A 20,316-nucleotide genomic window follows, 5' to 3' on the forward strand; every position below is an offset into this window, starting at 1 on the left:
AAGCTAACGTTGCACGCTGCTAGATGCCAAATGTTAACATAAATCTGTTTTATTTCTACTTTGACCCTTCATTCCTTGTTTTGTAGTTAAAGCGATGAAGTTTGATGTGACTTTATAAACGAGAAATAGGAAATAAACTGCCGATGTACACATTCAAAACAGCACAAGATCATTATCAGGGTATAAAATGTGAAATAGTGCACTGACAGTCTATTACAGAATAATCCTTTACTTCTGCATACATTGTGAGGAGACAAGTGCTTTACATTTTCTTTACATTACATCTGAATTAGCTATTGGTTTTTGAGGTCTCACATTTGAAACTGATAGACTTGCTGCAGTGGGCGTTAATCTTGAGGTAAACGGACACAGACATGTTCAGTCGCTTGCATTTTGAATTTATTCCAAAGACATGTAGGCCTGTCAGTCTACATTACACTCATCCATCATATTTCATGACTTTCGTGCTTGTAAGTGCAAACACAGCACTTACTCTCCTCCTGCGGTGTCTCTTCGCTGTCATCCTGACCTCTCTCTCTCTCTCTCTTGCTCTCTCTCTCTTTCTGGGGCAGCCATTCAGCAGGTTGATATCATGTGCATATATGCAAAATGTCACTGGTGTGGACTTACAGCCGTTCAGGTGTTTCATTAAAATCCTGCCCTTTTTCCTTGGACATACACGTATCCACTTACATCCCAAACCATCGCACCTTCACTTTATTCTCTTTCTAAATATTTCAAAAGCAAGCACGGACAGTTTCCCTTTCCCAAATTCTACCTCAGACTCAGTAGGTTTGCTGGAGGACATCTTGAAGAATCATAAAAACAAATAACATTAGCTTTGTTACAGTGCATTATAGGGCAAAATGTTACTGAAAAGGTTTACATTGGTTTCACATCGTCACCAGTTTACAACCATTCGTGCTGTCAGAGTTGGTGACAGTCCAAGTGCATTAAATACATTATTATTCAGAGATAAAGCTCATACAATAAACTGAATATATGCATGTGGGATAAAGAAAATAGTTGTGTATTTTTATCTGATTTATTGGATTGTACAAATTCATTATTATTCACAGAATATCAAAATATCTAATGATCAATGAGATACCATAAATCATTCTATGTTTTCTTTCTTTCTTTCTTTCTTTCTCTACTGTTCAATCAAAGTAATATAAATCAAACTGTTCCTGACTTAGAATTATTTCACTGTATTGTTATTGTTATTTTATTGCAACACCAGTTTGATTGATATTACGTGGAATGCACAATAAAAAAACATTTACCTTTTTGCAGATTAACTTTTCAATATCATAGCTTTCATGTAGGACTGGTAGGTAGTTTATAAAGCTATCTATGGCACATTTGTTTGAAATTCGGCAATCATTTCCATGTTTAAGGGGTAAAAACAACAATGACTGCTCCCTTCATCCTTTTAGTGTTACTGATTTTAGAATGTTTACTTACTTGCCTACTTGTACTGCTCTAAAATAATAATGGGATAAATTAATTTTGTACTATGAATTAACCTAATAAACGCAGCGTACACATTTGAGGGACATGATGCAAAGAAGCAATTCAGTCAACAACGCATCCTCCAAATCACTGCATGAATCCATATTATTTACAATGAAAACTTATAGGGAATTTGCCATAAAGTCCTTTGTCAAAGAGGCATAATAACATGTACTTTACAGAATAGAGGTACATAGACTGGCCAGCAGCTCCAAATACCTTTAATGTGTTTAATTTGGAAAAACATGCTAAAAACAGCAACCTTCGGTCTGTATGACTCCTACATGAGGCACTGATGTGACTCTATGTTGTCACTCTGCATATTCAGAGGGAAACAAGAGCAAAGAAACAACAGTGTAACTTCTGTGTGCAGAACAAAGTCATGTCATGAGCAAAGTCACACATTTCTAGTTTGGGTTTGATCAGCTTGAGGTGTGCGGGCTCACTGAAAAGTAAATTAATGCAGTTTAACTACACATTGCTGTGTTTACATGTCCGTGCTCTCTGTGTGTGTATCACTGCATACCCATGTCTACAATGAAGTAGCCTGACACCTTGTTGTACGCCCACAGAATGCTAAGATACCACGCATAACTCACACTCACACATGCACACACATCAACTATCTGCTTACACAAACGTGTAAAATCATCCACAGCAATAGAGGAGGGTATCCCCTAAACACCTCAGCTGGCACCAACACATTCAGCCCAACACTACTTAGAAAACATGAACCTAAGTACGTTGTTAGACTGGAGTGCCAGCTGTGCTTATTCTGAAGCAACACACTCTGTGTGTTTCTGTTTTCTTCTCATTCCAGGAGAGTGAATTCAAAATATAAATACCATAAACAATCATTTTACATGACACATTTGCTGAGCAGTTTGTGGGCCATGACACAAAGGAAGCACCTACTTCACTCTTTTAAAACCATGGAAATGTTATTGGCAATGAGGAGAACTGAGAGATATGAAACACAGCAACGCTTTTCTCATCTGACTTAATTTCATTTCATTATTTTGGCTTGGGACATCTAAAAGTGTTTGTTAAATTAAAATACATTATTTTCATTACTCTTTTGCATGACATAGTATGGTAGGATTCAACAATGCACCACAATCTCAAAATCCAGTGCAGACAAATGGTCCCTGTCCTCAGAAAATGATGTAAAATCAGACTTCATCATTCCTATTCAATGAGAATGAAATGCATCCAAATTATATTGAGTTACTTTGATAGAAATGGTGACTTGTCAAACAATCAGTAATATGGAATTGTAACAAAAGATCTGCCTTGTTTCCTTTTGAATAGACATCAGTGCCCCAGCAGCAGCTCAACAGATATCAGTGTTCTAGACAGCAGCTGAATGGAAAGTATTGCAAAGCAGAGTCATAGAGCAGCATGACAGAGCGTCGGCCAGAGGACAAGACTCACATACATTTAGCCTACAAGGTGCCGCAATGCATACAGCTGTGAGGTTAAACAACGCAGCAGAGCGGAGCTGAGATTGTTGGTGGTGGGAGTTGTTGGGGGCTGATTGTAGAAAGTGTGGAGTGATGGCGAAAAACCGCAGATACACTGACTGAGGGCAGAGTCAGTGGAGACGTCTAGAGGAGACAAAGAAGAAAGACATTGAGATGGATGTAATGTTACGCTTGGCTGTGAGAGAAATCACAAAATATCCCAACTGCTCGATATTTAATTCTTCAGACTCCAGTTGCATAGTATGATGTAATAGTCTAGTAATCATGAAGTGATTCCTCATGACACTCGCCATTCATATGTTGCACTACTTTACCTGAAGAAACAAAACATTAGCCATTAATATGACTAGCTTGATACAGAATTAGTAAGGAATAAGATGTCCACATTCAAGGGCAGGCAGGAGGTCAATGTATTACACACTAGGTCATTAACACAATAATCTTATGTAATAATCTTTCGCAACTGGGACCAAGTGGTTCTAGAATCTAGAGTCACATGGGAGCAGGAGGCAGGGCAGCATCGTAAGTGACGAGTGTCAGTAGGTGACCTGACCAAAGGAGGTTTACAGCCCACCACTGACTCAGAGCGGAGCCAGAGAACTAAGCTACTAAAACATCTTCAAGACCAAACTCCCGCTGCCTTGAAGTGATACTTGCAGACTGGAGACCTCGACTGCCTTACAGAGAAATTGACTGATTCTTTTGACGGGTTTATGTAATAATCCATTGACATTTCAAATGCATCTGCAGCCTCTGACTCTGACGCCACTGCCGGGTTTACGCTGCTCCATTTGTTTATGTAGGAGAGCTGGAGGTCGGCGGCTCTCCCCACCTCCTCCTCCTCTTTTAGGGAAAAAGTAGAGGGGGAGGGGGCTATAAAAAGTTGACCCCATCTCAGCCCTGCAGACTCGCTTCCAATCTGGAGCTCCGGCAGCATCTGATCTGTCCGAGCAGCTGTCCTCTCCCTGCATCAGCACAACAAATACTTTACATTGCCTGACCTTTTCCTCCTGCATCACAATCCCAGCCATGCCCCCCCCACATGTCCCTGTGCACCAAACACCTCCGCCCCCACAACCAGCTACACACACGCACAAACACACACATGCCACCCCGCACACACGCCCACACACACGCACACACACACACACACACACACACACGCTCCCTATGCCCCCCCTTCACACCACAGCTCAGCCCCTGCCTGAGGCCCCTGCCTGCCACGCATCCAGCTGACATGTATCCCTCATGCTCATGCAGTTGTATTATTACTCTGGCACATTAGCTGAGAATGGAGTATGTGTGTGTCTCTGTGTGTGTATCTACAAGTGTGTCTGACAAACAGAGAGCCAATGTTTGTTTTACGGGGGAGTTGTAGCATGTTAAAGAACAAACTACTTTCATTATTAGTCCGTTTTCTGTCAATGTGTTTATTTAACTTTTTCAAATTTCTGAACACAAATGAATGTACAAAATCTTTTCAAGTTAACTATCAAGTCTAAATCTAAATGCTGACCAGCGAGCCTGTATTCATTATTAAACACAAGTTACTACCCCGATTCAGTTTCCCTCTTGTAATTGCTCTTTTACATGATAAGTTTTGATTCTTAGAAGCTTAGAAGCTGTAAACAAAGCGTGGAGTGGGAATTTCACATTAGCACTTTGTTCCCTCAGCTCAGTTAGCCTGGAGGAAATTCAATGCACTTTAACGGCATGAACAAGGAACGAACACCTTTACGTACTGAAATGCTATCCAAGTCATTAAAGCTTTTATGACACTGATTGAGAATAACTCTGTTAGGTGTCACTGACTGGAATAGTTTCCTGTGACACTTTCCAACCCTGAGAATAAACCATGTAAACAAACTTGTCTCACACTATCAAAATAGCCCGACGATATGTAATGCGGAGAAAAGGGAACTGCACTGAATATGCAGCCGGCCGTGGCGTTCGGCAGAGTCAAGTTGCCCTGTCATGAAGGTCCTGCATGTCTATTAAATGCTGACATGCGGCCACGCTGCTGCTGCTGCTGCTGCGCCGCTGCTTGGGCAACGTTTACTGCATCGCATTGTAAAAATGGTTTCAGGTGCTTTCAACGTGATTTACTTCATTTATCTGCCATATGTCATCATACTCGTTACGTGATTATCAATGCACAATCAGCGGGATCTTTGACCTAAATGTACACTGAACCTCTTCTCCCTCATTAGTGGGACTGCTGCTGGATTTACTGTCCTGTGCTGAAATGTGTTTACGCTGTCAAATGTAAGGCAGCCTGCAATAAAGACGCTTATATTCTCTTTAACTCTCAGCAGAAAAATGAAAAAGACCCAGAATAGCAGCTAGTGTACCTACTGAGTTCAGAGATGAAATCAGGCTGTATACTATGTGCACCATTCGCACAAACATCTCCACACTGAACCAACATGCAGGGGCAGTAACTCACACGTCAGCGCTCCGTTGGTCACCGATGCTCCACTACAAAGCTCATTGTGGTTCCATCAAAGGAGGGCGGGGCGATGATTCTTGGACCTTGTTGCGTTGTGATGCTGATGACCGGCTTCCTCTCAGAGTTGGCAGCGCTTCCCCAGGCGGTCACCTGACCCAGCGACACAGGTAGCTGCAGTGGCGCTTGTGCAGCCTCTCCTGTGGCGCTGTAATACACACGCTCGGCCCCCGCTGTGTTCGTCTCCTGCTCCGAGTATCTGGCATGTTTTAGCTGTTCCCCAGTTGCATCCTTGGCACACAGTGTCTGTGGTGATGCTGGCTGGGTTGGCAAAGTGGGTGAAGGGACGAACCCTGGGCAGATCATGTATGTGGGTGCACAAGCGCCCGGGTTAAGTGCTAGGGGCGACACAGAGAGAGAGACGGGTGTGATGGGTGTGACGGACGCAACGGGTGAATGCGGCATAGGCACGTCCACATACTGGCCTGTCTCAGGGTCAAACAGTCGCTTGGTGGCGGGCCGGACGGGTGTGTCCACCAGGTAATAATGTCCCGTGGTGGGGTCTAAGAGCATCTTCCTCTGGGTTTGTGGGACCGTCTCTCCAGCAGAGGGTGTGGGCGACACGGCCAGGACTGGGGGGGAGAAGCACAGCTGGGTTTGGAGCCCTGGAGTCACTGCTGCAGGGTGATGGTAGATGGTTGAAGCCGGGTACTCCATGATTAACGGAGACCTTTGCTGACGGGCCTGGTCGGGTCTCTGGGCTGGTCTAATACTAGAGGTCACCTGGTCCGGATTCAGCAGTTTAATCTCATTTGTATACGCCAACCCTGGTATGGTCAGATAGTTCTCTGAGTCTACGTTGCCGTGCGTAACAGCGGGAGGGACGGAGCTGCTTTTGCTCTTTCCTTGATCCACCTGTGCACGTTTTGAAGGTTCTATTCTCACTGAGAGCGGAGCCACCGGAGACTTTGAGCTTTGAATTGTGGATGGCGGATGAGGAATATTATCACTCAGAGAATTTACGCTGACTTTGGCCTTACTGCTGTTGTCAAAGCGGAGCACGCTTTGGTTACTGAAGGTTTTACTTTGCTGCGATTGCGTTCTAAAGGTGTCGCTGTTATACGGGACGTGTATGATATTCACAGATCCTTTGTGTTCTTTTGTCTTGCGTACTTCTGATGGTGGGATACTTTGTGAGAACTGAGGATGAACCCTGTCAGTGTTTGCGTCCAGATGAGTCAGTCTGCTGCTGGCTGCTGCTGCTGCTGCTGCTGCCCCCTGCTCCTCCCCTCCTCCCTGCTTCTCTCTGGCTATAAGTGGGAGTACATGGCTGTGTGTGACGGGCTGTGGGGCTTGGGTTCGACGCTTCCACTCATTTCTGTCAAAGACGTAAAGCTGCTCCATTGTTTTGACCGCAGCTTTTAGTTTCTCCAAAGCCGCCTGTTTGGGGATCCCGGGCTCGCTCCTGCTCTCGCCCAGTAACCTTTCCTGTCTCTGTTTTGTCAGTTTGGTTTCCATAGTCGCCTGATGAGTCTCTGATTGATCGGGGTTGAAATGCTTGGAGAAAACCCTGCTAGTTACGCAATGTTTTGGTGTTTCAGGTGAGATTTTGGGAGACGATCTACCCGCCTCTGCTTGTTGTTTCTGCGACGTCTCTGTCATAGCGTTGTCTTCTTTAACGTTTGTCTTTACGGAGTGGCACTTAATCACAATGGACGACGGTAAGAAATGCTTAAGTGGCTCCTTTTTGGCCTTATCGTCAGGTTTGGCACCATTATCCAAAGAAACAAAGCGATATGAACTTTTGACTAATTTCCGCACATCTCTGACGTGATAGATGGGCGTTTGAAACTTGCACTTGTAATTGTTGTCTCTAATGTCTCTAACAGTGAAGTTTGGAATCTTTTCTGTCGCGGTCAAAAAGTGGCACTTGGATTCAGCAGCTGTCCTGAAAGTGTTAACAGTGTTGTAACTTATCTTGGGGGTTAACAGGCTGGCAATGTTCAGTGTACATCCTTTATTTTCTTTCACACTTCTCAGGCAGATTTTGATCTCAGGTGTTTTCCCCTCCCGCTCTTTGTCTTCCTTGCTCCCCACGTTTCCAGCTTTGCCTGTGCTGACCTCTCTGTCACATTTTTGTGGGCCTGCATGGTTTGACGAGGCCTCGGTACAATCCTTCTCCTTTGGAAGGAGCTTGGAGCTGGGAACAAAAAGCTGCGAGAGTTTCGTCAGCATGCTGGGGTCTAATCCCTCCTTCTCCTGCGTGTCACATCCAGCTGGGGGGATCTCGCTCTTCTTGGGAATCTCTGGCTCACCGTCTTTCCACGAATTAAAGGCGCTGCCCTGGCTGCGGTTGAGTCCTTTGGGAGGCTCGCCACATAGATCCTTGTGCTCTTCCTTGGGCTCGCAGGACGCTGGCCGGCTGCCCTCCAGGCCCTGCTCGTCTGCAGAGTTCACAGTGAACCCCGAGCCTGATTCTGAGGTTTGTCTTTGCAGGCCTCTGCTCAGACTCCTTTCTGGGTCTCTGAACAAAAAGGGTGGGGACGGTATGGGGTGTGTATTACGGCGATCACCCCTCTCCCTTTTGCGCTCCTGTTCAATTTGCATCTTTTTTGAAATTACATTTTTGAGTAGACTTGACGCAAAGATGGCTCGCTTGTGTGTGTCCCCCACGCTGTCCCCGGCGTGCTGCTGTTGCATGCCGGGCCTCGACCTGCCCCCCTCCCTGGACCGGCCGCTCCTGGAGCCTCTTGGCCGCCTCGCACTCTCCTCCGCTCCTGGTTCAACCTGACAGCGGAAGTTGAGAGTAACCTCGCCGTGCTGTGGAGGCTGAAAACCTTTCAGCTCGATGTTACTGCTGGAGGAGGACCTCCTCCTGTTCAGCGCGTCCATCCTGGTCTGTGACGCTTTCATGCTGATCATGGACTCGGCGTGTCGGCTGTTATTCTCCGCAGCTTTGTTCATTTCTACCGTCGCCGTGGACGTCTTATGCGCAATGACGCTGCGTCCCCCATTGCCGTAATTAAAGTCCATATACGCCGACCACTTGTTGAGTCCGTATTCCGACACTGAGGACTCGCTGGAGGTTCTCAGGTTGATGGTATCGAAGTAGGGGCACGCCAGGCTCCGGAAAGACTTGGCGGTTAAATTACGCACCTCCTTATCGGCGTCGTCCAGCTCACTGATGGAGCTCGACGCGCCGCTGGAATATTCGTTAATGTCTTTCCGTCTCAGTTTGGTGGCGAGGTGCTGCCGGCCCGGCGCCGGGATGAAGTACGGAACCTCTCTGGGCTCCGAGCTCTCCAGGGAGAAGCGGCTCCTGTCTGCGCGGAGTTTGCTTAGGCTGCGGGCGTCGCTCTCCAGGCTCATCCCGGGCTCGTTCACGGCCCAGGAGGAGGTCTGGATGGATAAGTGGATCTGACCCGCCTTGGCGTCTCCGCTGCGGGGTTTGCACACGCTTTCGTCGGAGCTGGCACACTTGTCCGAGTCGCACAGGTCGCTCTCGTCCTGCGCCTTGGCACCGGCACGTCCCCTGCCCTCCACTATCAGAGTCCCCTCGTGTGCGTCGTCGCTCTCAAAAGACGCGTAGTCCACGAACGAGTACACCAGGTTGTCGTCCTCAAAATCCCAGCAGGTCCCTCGGCCCAGGTCGTAGTCCACGTCGTGGTCGAGCTCCGTCAACTGGATTTCGTGCGTGGTGATGTAGTGCGACTCGTCCTCCACCGTGTCGGACTCGTTGTGGTCCGACAGCACCGCGCTGGCGCCGTCGTCCGATTCGGTCTTGCTGTTGAGATACATGTCGGTGTACTGCAGCTCCTCGATCTCGCTGCGGGCCTCATTCTCCGAGTCCAGGTCCGTGTCGGGAAGTTTTGTCAGTAGTGGAGTTTCTGAAGGGGGCTCGTCGGAAACAGGCCCGTAGTCGGGGTCCGCGTCTCCGTCAAAGTCCCGTGAGATGATCCGGCTGTCCTCATTCCTCAGGGTGCCACATTTGATTACAGACAGCCGGTTGCCGTCGCCGGTGAAACTCACTTTCACTGTTTTATCGCCGTCTGATTTCATGTCCACCGAGTGGTCCAACTCGACATAATTGGTTTCGTCGCTGTTTGTCTCGGCGTGGCCTTTTTTGTCCGTCTCGTCCTTGTCCTTGTCCCCCGGGAGCAGCTTTCTGTAAAGTCCAGTGTCATCTCGGTAAGTGAGAGTTTTCTCCACTGCTTCCATTTAGTCCGATCTTACCGTCAGGTGGTCCGCGTTAACGATGTTATCCTGACACGGGACGGAAAACTCTGCCCGGCCGGAGCGACTGGGAGACGGAGAGAGAGAGAGGGAGGGGGGATAGAGGGTAGAGGGAGAACGAAAGGGGGGAGAGAGAGGGTAGAGGGAGAGGGAGAGAGGGTTGTGCGAGAGAGAAGGTAGAGGGAGAGAGAGGGGGGAGCGAGAGAGAGGGGGTGGGGGGAGAGGGTAGCGCGAGAGAGAGGGGGGAAGAGAGGGTAGAGGGAGAGAGAGAGGGGGAGAGAGTGAGAGTGAGAGAGAGAGAGAGAGAGAGCGAGCAGGGAGGAGGAGGAGGGGGAGTCCTGGGGGAATGTCCCATGATCATTCCTATGTGATGTGTGTCTCTAAGAATGGGTCATGAGTTTCCAGCAACATTTCAAAGTTTGTAGGCAATGTTGCGTCTTCAGCACCTTTTCGCAGGAACAGCTCCTTCCATGTCTGCAGATTAGGCTTTAACTAAAACCACACTTCTCCTGCCCAAAGTGCTCAAACGAAATGGAATAGAGCCAAAGTGTTCCTCTCAAAAAAGTACACACACCTGCATGAGGTACTCAGTCACAGGAAGCAGACTAAAGGCCGTTAGTAAGTCACACTCTTGGTTGCAGGAATCAACTCGTTTGTTAGATTCTGCTTTTGCAACTGCGTCTCCAAATCACAAATCTAATCCTAGTTTTTTTCGGCAAGTTTTAATGAAAGCTGCTCACTAAACGGGGTGTTATAACTGTCACGTCTCCTCTCACAGCTAACATGTTGACCTGTGAAAGCAGCGGATGCACCAATAGCATTAACCATGGCCGCGTTCCATTTAGCTGTGCCACTTTGCCTTGACAAGGAAGGTACCAGCCTGCACATTATCAGGGGCCAAGACACCACTAACTGAAATGCAGCATTTGTCAATGTATGATGATATGAGTTCACGTGCTGAACAACATAACAACAAGTACAACTACACTTAATGAGTGCTTTGATTTGCATTCCGCCAGTGTTCTGCCCTGTGCTTGAAACAGCTGCTTTCCCCTGATGGAGAGAGACAGAGAGAGAGAGTGAGAGAGAGAGAGAGAGAGAGAGAGAGAGGGAGGAAGATCCCCTGCCAGTTGGTGCCAAGCAGCCAAAAGAATCCACGATTAACGTCAGCCATTCATCTGCAGATAATGTGAGGTTTGTCATCAGTCCGGAACACGCTGAGCACATAACCAGCCGGCCAAAGTCTGCAGGAAGGAGGCGAAGTTCCGACGCTTGTTCTAAATGCTGTATCAAGCCGCCTCGCACAATATTAATCTTGTTAATAGAAATCTGTCCGAGTGTTGAAGACACAAGTGTTGTTTCTGGACACGGCCCCAGTTTGGTGGTATGCTGGAGGGGAGAAGGGGGGGGGGTGGGGGGGGGGGGGGGGGGGGTGATTGGGGCACCAGTTGCTGCATGTGGAGGACAAACTGACTCACAGTGATATAAAGGAAGGGTATGAAGCCTTTGTTACACTCAAATCACAGCTTTACCCTCAGTGTCAGGCGTCCTAAAATATCTGTGTGTGATCTTAGCAGGATGGCACCAGGCTGTGAATGAGAAGCTCAAAAGAACTGCAGGCTGTGTGTTATAAATGTGGAGGAGCTTTACACAAGTCCATTATACTCTGCACACATGTGACTACATTGTCACTGAGACAAAATCCCTCGTGCAGAAATCAAATATGCACGTCGCCTTTATGATGCATTTTATTTTCTAAGGCCGAGTCTCAGTCTCAGTGCCAACATGTGTACACACACTGGCAGGTTTGAATGACCTCCACAAAGATGATAAATTTAGGGAGCTATTTAAAATGGGGACGCCGCTCATGCAAGCGTGTCCAGATCAGTTTCGTAGAGTGGCTACATTAAAGCAGCAGGTGTTAAATCATGCACGCTATTAATCAACACGGAGAACAGTCCATGTGAATGACCTTTTCATCTCTCTCGCTCACTTTCACATAGCAATATAGGTCACACAGGAAAGGGTCAGCGGTGGATGACACAATACCTGCACGTATACGGTGGAAACGGACGCTGTGACGTCTCCTCGTGTTGGCAATGCTGCAGAAGTGACGTGGGAAATCTCCCAGTTAAACAGCTGATACAAGTCTGAGGGAACATTTCTTGGCCTTTAGATGTACTAACGTTTGACTAAACTGCATGAATGAATTTGAAACTATTCTGATTGTGCCGAACATGTTGTCCACTAATAAATGACACCGAATTAACAACAAAGTAAATGGATATGTATTGAAGTTTTCATGTGTTGCAGCAGAGACATTGTAATGTTTCCTTCAGCTCATGAAATAACCTCTTCTTATTTACATTATATGATACTGATAAGGCAAAGCTCTGAAGTGGATTTGTCCATTTCTATATGCACGTATCAGCTGTGGTGCTAGAATGATCTGTTTATGTTTCTCGGGACATTGTGCCATCGAGCAGTGCCGCTCGGTTTCTGATACCAAATACTGAGCATTCTGCAGCTCCTGAGAGGGAACTGGAGAAGTTTGAGAGCTTGAACACCTGCTGTGAAGCAGTCACCAGCAGCCAGACGCCGCACTTCTCCCAGGTCGCCCCCCACCCCCCACCCCCCACCCCCCACACACACCCTCGCTCCCCCCCAACACCCAAAGCTTTCATGGTTCAAAGAGCAAGAGGTCGTCTATGGATATGAAAGTGTCATATCTGAGCTAGTTTACTGGATGTAAGGGATTAGAGAGCGTTACTCCAAACCACTGATAATGACAATTCACTCTCAGAGGATAAATGATCATGGAGTAAGTTAACAGAGGCTTAAGGTTGCTTATACTGAAATCATGATTTCAGCAGGTGTACCAATTTATATCAAACCAGAGCAGCAACATTTTGGTTTAGTGTCAGATTTGGTATTTGATTCACGGTGAAAAATGCACAAGAGACCATTTTAGCATTACACTAAATTGCCTTTCACTTATTTTTATGGGATAATAAAATTACAGTTAAGTACATGAATGAGGAGGGCTAACAATCTTAACACACATACATCATGTTGCAGATCCCAGTTGTACTGCAAAAATCTCAAGCCTTATCTTTGAAGTATCGGCAGTTCTCTAATTCATTTTCTAATATTTGTTCTAATAAGTGAGAAGTTACTTATTTCATTCATATCCGTAGGTTTCTCTGTGTGCAAGGTGACGTGATTTGAAAGGATTTGATTGATTTTGAGTTTGGAGAGGTCAGCGTAGCTCATGTACATGAGTATAACCTGGCTCCAGTTGCAGAGGTTGTTTACTAAAGCCAAATTGTTGGGGGTCTCAAAGGTCATAATCTAACGAGCCTGTGGAGAAGTTTTACATAGTTTTCTCTCCGTTTGCTTATTTGACCTTTTAAACTGAATATCCACAGGCAGCAGACATTCTTTACCTCTTTCCAAGATTTCGCGTCTCAACAATGGAGACAGATTCAGTTAGTGTGTATCTAAAGTGTAGACAGAAAAGCTGTTTGTGTCTTCTAAATTCTTTGAGTGTTGTTTGTTATTGTTTCATTTAATTTGTAAACAAAACGTATAAAGTCCTGTATTGCTTTATTGTTATTTTATTAAAGTAGGAATATTTAACAAGTCAATTATCTGTCTTTGGTGTGACTATATTTAGGATAAAGTATTTGGCAGTTGTTACTAGCCAAAAATAAAGTTTCAATCAATCTATGACATGAACCGAATGTAATAATATAACATGCATTGTGTCAAAGGTCACAGCTGAAGTGTTTGCTTGATGACAGGCTTAATGCTCGTGTCAGGTCGGCTGGAATGACTGATATTTTGCAGAAAGTGACTAAAATGCTACATTTAATTTTCTTTTCTAACTTCTGTATCATAGATTTCCACAACAGCAAAGCGATGTTTGCTGGTCCATTATCTAGTTTCAGCTTGCACGTGTCTTAAGTGTTTTAGAGATACTCTAGCCTAAAAACAGCAATGCAAGATGCAGAGCTGTCATGAATTATGCCAGCAATGGCAAACATGTACGGTTGCTCCCTTCTGGCTGTGGATATTGGGTTTCACTCATGCTCATAGACTACTGGTCCTCAAGCAAAGGTCAGCACCTTGTTAGGGCCTGCTAGGACAATCAACAACACTATTGTTTACTGTTTTTTTCTGTGAATGATGATACCATGTTGCATTTAAACCAGTGGGAATGACATAGTTAAGTCATTGTAATGTTTATAGCTAGGACTGCAAAGCTTTGTTTTGCTTTGTTTATTGCAGCTTCTTCTGTAAACACAATTACAGAATAGCAAGGGCAAGGACAACCCAAGACCCATTTCTGTAAACCATGACAGAATGGAATACAGACTTATGAATACATCAAGAAGATAATAGAGCCTCCACTGGTCTGAAGTCGCAGGGACTCGGTTTTCCAGTCAACATTATAATGAATCTGATAAATGAAATCAGAACAGATAATGTGAATAAGATAAGATTGGTGGGTGAATAAGTGGTAAATGTGACAAATACCAATATGATTTGTTTTTGGAGTTTGCAGGTACTTTTACGTTCTGCCCGCTAGAGGGCGACACAAACCTGCATAAATACATTCCTCCGTTGTTTTGAAAGTTGTGTTGGGGATTTTTTCATCGCTGTGTCAGCTTTTATATGATGTTGCCAAATATGTGCCATACTTGTCATTCAGGTTTAATTAGAATTGTTGGACGGTACAGATTCTTGTTTATTGTTTATTTAGAATGTGTGCTAAATCAGAGCTTAGTCCTATATGTTATCAGCAACTTCCCTCTAGTGGTGTATTTATGTAACAGCAAACATTCCTGCTCCAGTCTGCACGTAGAGCTCCTCTACGCTTTGATCAATGCGGCAATCGTCCCTTTGGCCTCATTATGTTCATAATAGTTCAACTGAGAACAATTATTCCAAATGATGATGGTCTAAGTCTTCCCATCATCTGGCTTTAAGGATCATGCAAATACCCTGTCTGCCTGCCGGAGGACTCCAGCAGGTGACGTCATGTGTATTTATACAGTATGAGTGTAAGTAGATGTATATATGTGTTTATATCATATGTACTGTATCTCTCTTCTTTCTCTGTCTATATATGTGTGTGTGTTATTCATATGGCTATCCACAGCTATGCATTTCATTCCTCCTGTCCAGCGGTGTAGTATCCTATCTTTCTTTATCTCGATCTTTAAAGTGTGTATCGTTTGAGTGCAGCACTTTTCTTATCTTATCTTCATTTCTCTTTTATTCTCTGTGGTGCTGCGGAAACCTCTTACAGGAACATCATTGCGTTGGATTGCTTATAAATCACTGCTCCTTGTTCATTAAAGCGTCACAGTGAATATCGACGCGCTGACTTTTCCTTTTTTTTTTCTTCCTCCTCCTCTTCTCCCTCCCGGCAGCTGCGGCTGTACCAGCCTGAGCCTTTGTCAGTGTTTCCTCCTCTGCTGCATTCGGATGTTGCCCCGGCGCACAGCAGCGTCTCTCAGCGGACGCCTCAGCCTCGCTCTAGGCCCGCGGATCATCATGCCTGCCCCCGCGCACACACGCTGGCTCCTGGCCGGCTTGGCGCTGCTGTGTCTACCCGGGCTGCTGGACTGCAGACGGATCTTCAGATGCCCTTCAGGATGCTCCTGCTCCAAGGAGACCATCATGTGCGTCGGAACCGCGGAGATCCCGCGGACGGTACCGAGCGACTTCAACTCCCTGTAAGTAACGAAGAGGGCTTCATGCAGGCAAACTACCAGAAAGGTCACGGTTTAACGTCAAGGGCGAGATATTCGATACATTTATTCATTTGTTATTCAGTGTTTCCCTGCCCCCCCCCCCCCCCCCGCCCCCTCCCCCACGTGGCTATTTGTCCCGTTAGAAGTTTGACTTTGACCTGCTTGTGTCTTCCATCAGGAGTGTAGTAAACGGCTCAGTGGCTGAACTCACTGAGGGGATGTTTGCTCTCATGCCCTCTCTGCAGCTGCTGTAAGTCAGATAAGATCAAGTTTCAACATCCCAAACTGTATTATAGTTTAGTTTCCAGTGTCCAATTTCCAGTGTCAGTTTCAGTCAGTTGCAGTGCTTCTTTACAGGCTTCTCAATGCAAATTCTCTGACTACCATCAAAGACGACGCGTTCTCAGGCCTTCCTCATCTGGAGTATTTGTGAGTATAATTAAACTACTGGGCTTCTTTTTTAAATTAAACACATCAAAATGTTATAAATGTATAAATGTCGTCCTGATCCACTTGTGTTGTTCATTCAACAGATTCATTGAGGAGAATAAGATTGAAACCATAACCAAAAATGCCTTTCGTGGCCTCCGAGACCTGACTCATCTGTAAGTAGTGCTGTGCTTCACTGCAGTCTGCAGCACCAGCAAACCTAACACACACACACACACACACACACACACACACACACACACACACACACACACACACACACACACACTGAGAAACTCAAGAAATAGACTGAAGAAATTCAAAGAAACAACTGTGTGTCTCTGGTTTAGGTCACTTGCCGACAACAAGATGAGGTTTCTGCCAAGAGATCTCTTCTTTGACTTGGATTCTTTGCTGGAACTGTGAGTAAGCAGTTATTGCTGTGCTGCTTGTGTGTGTGCCTGTGTGTGTGTGTGTGCGTGCGTGCGTGTGATGAAGCTGACTGTTCTAAGTGTGTTGGCAGCGTTACACTCACCTGAATAGAATAGATCTAGAGTCATTACTTGGAAGACCTTTGTCATTGCTGTGTGATGATCGTCATGTTGTGACTTCAGCTGCTGTCTTTGCTGCCAATGCTGCTGTGTCTCACTGTTGTGCATTAGGGATCTGAGAGGCAACTCTTTCCAGTGCAACTGTGAGAACAAGTGGTTGATGACATGGCTGAAAAACACAAACGCCACTGTATCAGATGTCTACTGCGCCGGCCCCAGTGACATGAAGGGCAAGCGCCTCAATGACCTCCCTATCCCACCGGGCCAATGCATCTCCACAGGTAAACAAGGACAAATACAACCACATCAGGCAAACACAGACATACTGACTGTTCTACATGCAGGCCTGATACGGTGATGATAACATGTTCTGTCTCAACAAAATGTCTGGAAGTGTTGATGCTTATTCTCCCTTAATGTCTGGAGCAATCTGGATGATCAGTTCATATTGAGATGACGGCTATTTTTTTGTGGTTATTTGAGCTGCAGAAACGCTTGCTGTCGTATCACTGAACAAGACGATCCTCAGACTGACTGAGAGCTCCGGCTCTAAGGGCACTAATGGATTTTAAAAAGCAACTTCAATTATTTAATCTAAATTATTTAATCCACTACTCCACACAGACTTGTAATACAGAAGAGTTTCACAGCAGAGAGGTTTGTAACCGATGTGGCTCTTTGGCTTTATTTGTTTTACAGACTTTGTGCGTCATCAGTCCATTCCCATTCAGTGCATGTCAGCGGACATCTTCTCCTTTAAAGAGGACATTTACGTGGCGATGGCTGCCCCCAATTCCAACAGCTGTGTGGTCATGGAGTGGGATCACGTTGAAATGAATTTCAGAAAATTTGACAACATAACAGGTTTGGTAATTTGTATCTTCTCCTCTTCAGTGTTTGAATGCAGTGAATTATTGCACCACTGTCAGTTTATTATCTTCTTATTTCCTCACAGGGAAGTCAGTTGTTGGATGCAAGTCGATCCTGATTGACAACCACGTCTTGATCATTGTTACCCAGCTGTTTGGCGGCTCCCACATTTATAAGTTTGATGATCAGCAGAACAAGTTCACCAAGTTTCAAACTATCGAGGTTTTCAACATCTCCAAGCCCAATGACATCGAGGTGTTCCAAATGGACGGCGAATGGTACTTTGTGATTGTGGACAGCTCAAAGGCCGGCCTGTCCACTCTGTACAAGTGGACTGACCAACCAGACCGCAACGAAACGGGCTTCTACTCCTACCAGTTTCTCCATGAATGGTTCCGCGACACAGACGCAGAGTTCATCGAAGTTGAAGGGAAGTCACACCTGATCATCGCTAGTCGCTCTCAGGCTCCTGTCATTTATTTGTGGAACAAGAGCACCTTGAAGTTCGAACTTCATGGCGAAATCCCTAATGTTGATGATGTGGTTGCAGTCAAAGCTTTCCAGCTGGAGAAGGAGTTGTATCTGGCCATGACTTGCTACATTGGCGACTCCAAAGTCCTCAAGTGGAGCAGCAAGCAGTTCACTGAGGTCCAGGCTCTGCCCTCTCGAGGAGCAATGGTCCTCCAGCCTTTTACCTTCACCGACAGGCACTATCTCGCCTTAGGCAGCGATTACTCCTTCACACAAATCTACCTCTGGGATGTTGAGACCAAGACCTTCCACAAGTTCAAGGACATTTATGTGCAGTCGCCAAGGTCTTTCACCGCGGTGACAACCGATCGCAGGCATTTCATCTTCTCCTCTAGTTTCAAGGGCAAATCGATGGTTTTCCAGCACGTTATTGTAGATTTAAGCTTATAACGCCTGGCAAAGCACTTACTGATCATAATATGTGTTGCTCACTCTGATCGATACAGGGGACGTTCAGATGCTGCATCTCATCTGTATGCAATTAGATGTTTCTCTTGGTGTGAGAGAGACTGGAAATAGTTTGAAAGCAAAACATAATCAGCATGATTATTTTGTGTTATATTCACTGGATTTGGGCTTTTTCTTGATATTTTCAAGCAGTTCTCTGTGGTAGAGGTTTTTTTCTTAAAAAAGAAAAGTGGAAGATGTGACCGCAGCAACTGTCATAACTGGTATGAGCTATATACTGTATGCTATGTATTATGAGCTTAAGCACCATAAAGCCTTGCATAACAGCTAAATATTGAAATATACTGAATAATAGCAAATATCATGTAGAATTAACTCCTGATTCCTATGCAAGTGTTGCCCTGAATTACAATCATAAACCCAATTGTATGCTGCTATCAATTTGAAATGCCTCGTGGACGACATTTACAATGTTAGGCCACAAATGTGTAAGAGTTTCTTTATTTCTTTATCTTTTGATATTCTAGTGTAATGTATAGATTTATTTATCGTAATCTTAGCTTTCACACAGATGATGATGGCATGAGGTGTGAACTTGGCCATGCAGCTTCAGGTTTGCACAGCTGTCAATTGTTTTTAATCAGTTTGAGACTTCAGAAAATGTTATTTCAAGCTCATGTGGCCTTTTAGCAGCACCATTGCCTTATCTGCCCTCAATTGTTTGCTTCCAAAACATCTGGATCGTTAGAATGATATATGGCTGAGTGTCATACTCCAGTTGACAATAATTAAAAGACAAATGATTATGAAGAACTGATCTCCTTCACAGCTCTACATCTACACGGTGTAGTTGTCTTTCAGAGAAGTCTTATGATCACAGGAGTTTGTGGGAATACATTAAAGAACATAAATATAACCATGTGTGTGAGACCATTTGTGTGTATTTCACTATTCATCTATTCTTTGCAGACACAACACAGCCTGTCAAATGTGGCTGTGCGTCAAAATGCCACAGACATGTTTGACACGGCCACAACTGTCAGAGTTTGTCTTCAGGGAGAAATCCCATGCACACATACAACAAGAACAGAGGATCCAAAGGTGTTTCTATACTTTATTACTGTACTGTGAAAAATGCCTCAATTCACATAATGAAAACTTCAAACAAGGAACAAGGACAAGAGACGAGCTAGAGAGCAAGAGTTTTCGTCGTTTTCCATCGGTGTGGATTGGAGCGAAACTACATTTTGTTAAAAGATTTGAAAAGCTGGACCAACTTTCAAATTTAAAACACATATATTAGGCGAGGACGGAGCAAGACTGCTAGAATATCAAACACAGCCGCCATGGAAGACTGGCACTAACCCTAATTCTAGATATTTATTATTTTATTATTTATTTATTTTCTATAAACCCACACCAATGGATCCTTATGCCTTTCAGATGCTGTGTGACAATAGTTCTTTCCTTGGCCAAGATATGGGCAGTTCAATATAATGATATATTGATAAGGGTCCCCCCCTTACCTTCTCCTGAAAATATGACCAAAATTTCAATTTTCTCCAAACTCATGCCAATGGATCCTCGTGCCCCCCAGAGGTTGTGTGTGGATTTTTAGCTCTCTAGCTTCCTCCATGTCCAAAATATGGGCTTTTGAAGGAATTGGAATTTGGTTGAAATTGTCAAAATTGCTCCAAACTTGCACCAAAGAAGTGCCACGGGGAGGTTGTGTATGAATTTCTGGGTTTTTGTGTGTTTCCTGGGCCAAGATATGGCCCGTCCAAACAATGTCAAATGTGATAAGGGTCCCCCCTTACCTCTTTCCGAAATTTCCCCAAAATTTAAAAAAAAAAAAATTCTTCAAACTCAGGCCAGTGGATCCCCGTGCCCCCCAGAGGCTGTGTGTGGAATTTTAGCGCTCTCACTCCTTCCTTGTCCAAGATATGGGCTTTTCAAGTTTTCTCTAGTTTGAAAAAACGTTGACTGAGGGGTCACATTTTTCAAAGAAATTTCATTATTCCCCAATTTGCCCCAAATTCACACAAATTGATCGAAATTGTCAAAATTGCACCAAAGAGTCCTAGTGC

The 20,316-nt window shown here is 45.1% G+C and overlaps 2 protein-coding genes across 2 annotated transcripts; one reads left to right on the forward strand and one right to left on the reverse strand.

Annotated features, from left to right (window-relative positions):
• Positions 1–5,463: 5,463 nt before the first annotated feature.
• On the reverse strand, positions 5,464–9,663 carry LOC142994800 (uncharacterized protein C4orf54-like). Its single transcript, XM_076145657.1, has one exon. It carries the CDS (start codon positions 9,661–9,663, stop codon positions 5,464–5,466), a length of 4,200 nt encoding a protein of 1,399 aa, XP_076001772.1.
• Positions 9,664–15,240: 5,577 nt separating this feature from the next.
• On the forward strand, positions 15,241–18,211 carry LOC142994851 (leucine-rich repeat LGI family member 2-like). The gene is made up of 8 exons (XM_076145725.1): positions 15,241–15,422; positions 15,619–15,690; positions 15,798–15,869; positions 15,974–16,045; positions 16,220–16,291; positions 16,532–16,701; positions 17,120–17,284; positions 17,376–18,211. Exons 1-8 carry the CDS (start codon positions 15,241–15,243, stop codon positions 18,209–18,211), a joined length of 1,641 nt encoding a protein of 546 aa, XP_076001840.1.
• Positions 18,212–20,316: the final 2,105 nt, after the last annotated feature.

This window comes from Genypterus blacodes, unplaced genomic scaffold (genome assembly GCF_046128005.1).
Source record: "Genypterus blacodes isolate CSIRO-AG114 ecotype Tasmania unplaced genomic scaffold, CSIRO-AGI_Gbla_v1 ptg000030l_1, whole genome shotgun sequence".
NCBI lineage: Eukaryota > Metazoa > Chordata > Actinopteri > Ophidiiformes > Ophidiidae > Genypterus > Genypterus blacodes.

Bases quoted from the DNA above. Each gene is read 5' to 3' on its own strand.
- LOC142994800 (XM_076145657.1), bottom strand. From the start codon at position 9,663: ATGGAAGCAGTGGAGAAAACTCTCACTTACCGAGATGACACTGGACTT.
- LOC142994851 (XM_076145725.1), top strand. From the start codon at position 15,241: ATGCCTGCCCCCGCGCACACACGCTGGCTCCTGGCCGGCTTGGCGCTG. The intron at 15,423-15,618 runs GTAAGTAACGAA...GTCTTCCATCAG, and splicing joins CCGAGCGACTTCAACTCCCT to GAGTGTAGTAAACGGCTCAG. The intron at 16,292-16,531 runs GTGAGTAAGCAG...GTTGTGCATTAG, and splicing joins TTGGATTCTTTGCTGGAACT to GGATCTGAGAGGCAACTCTT.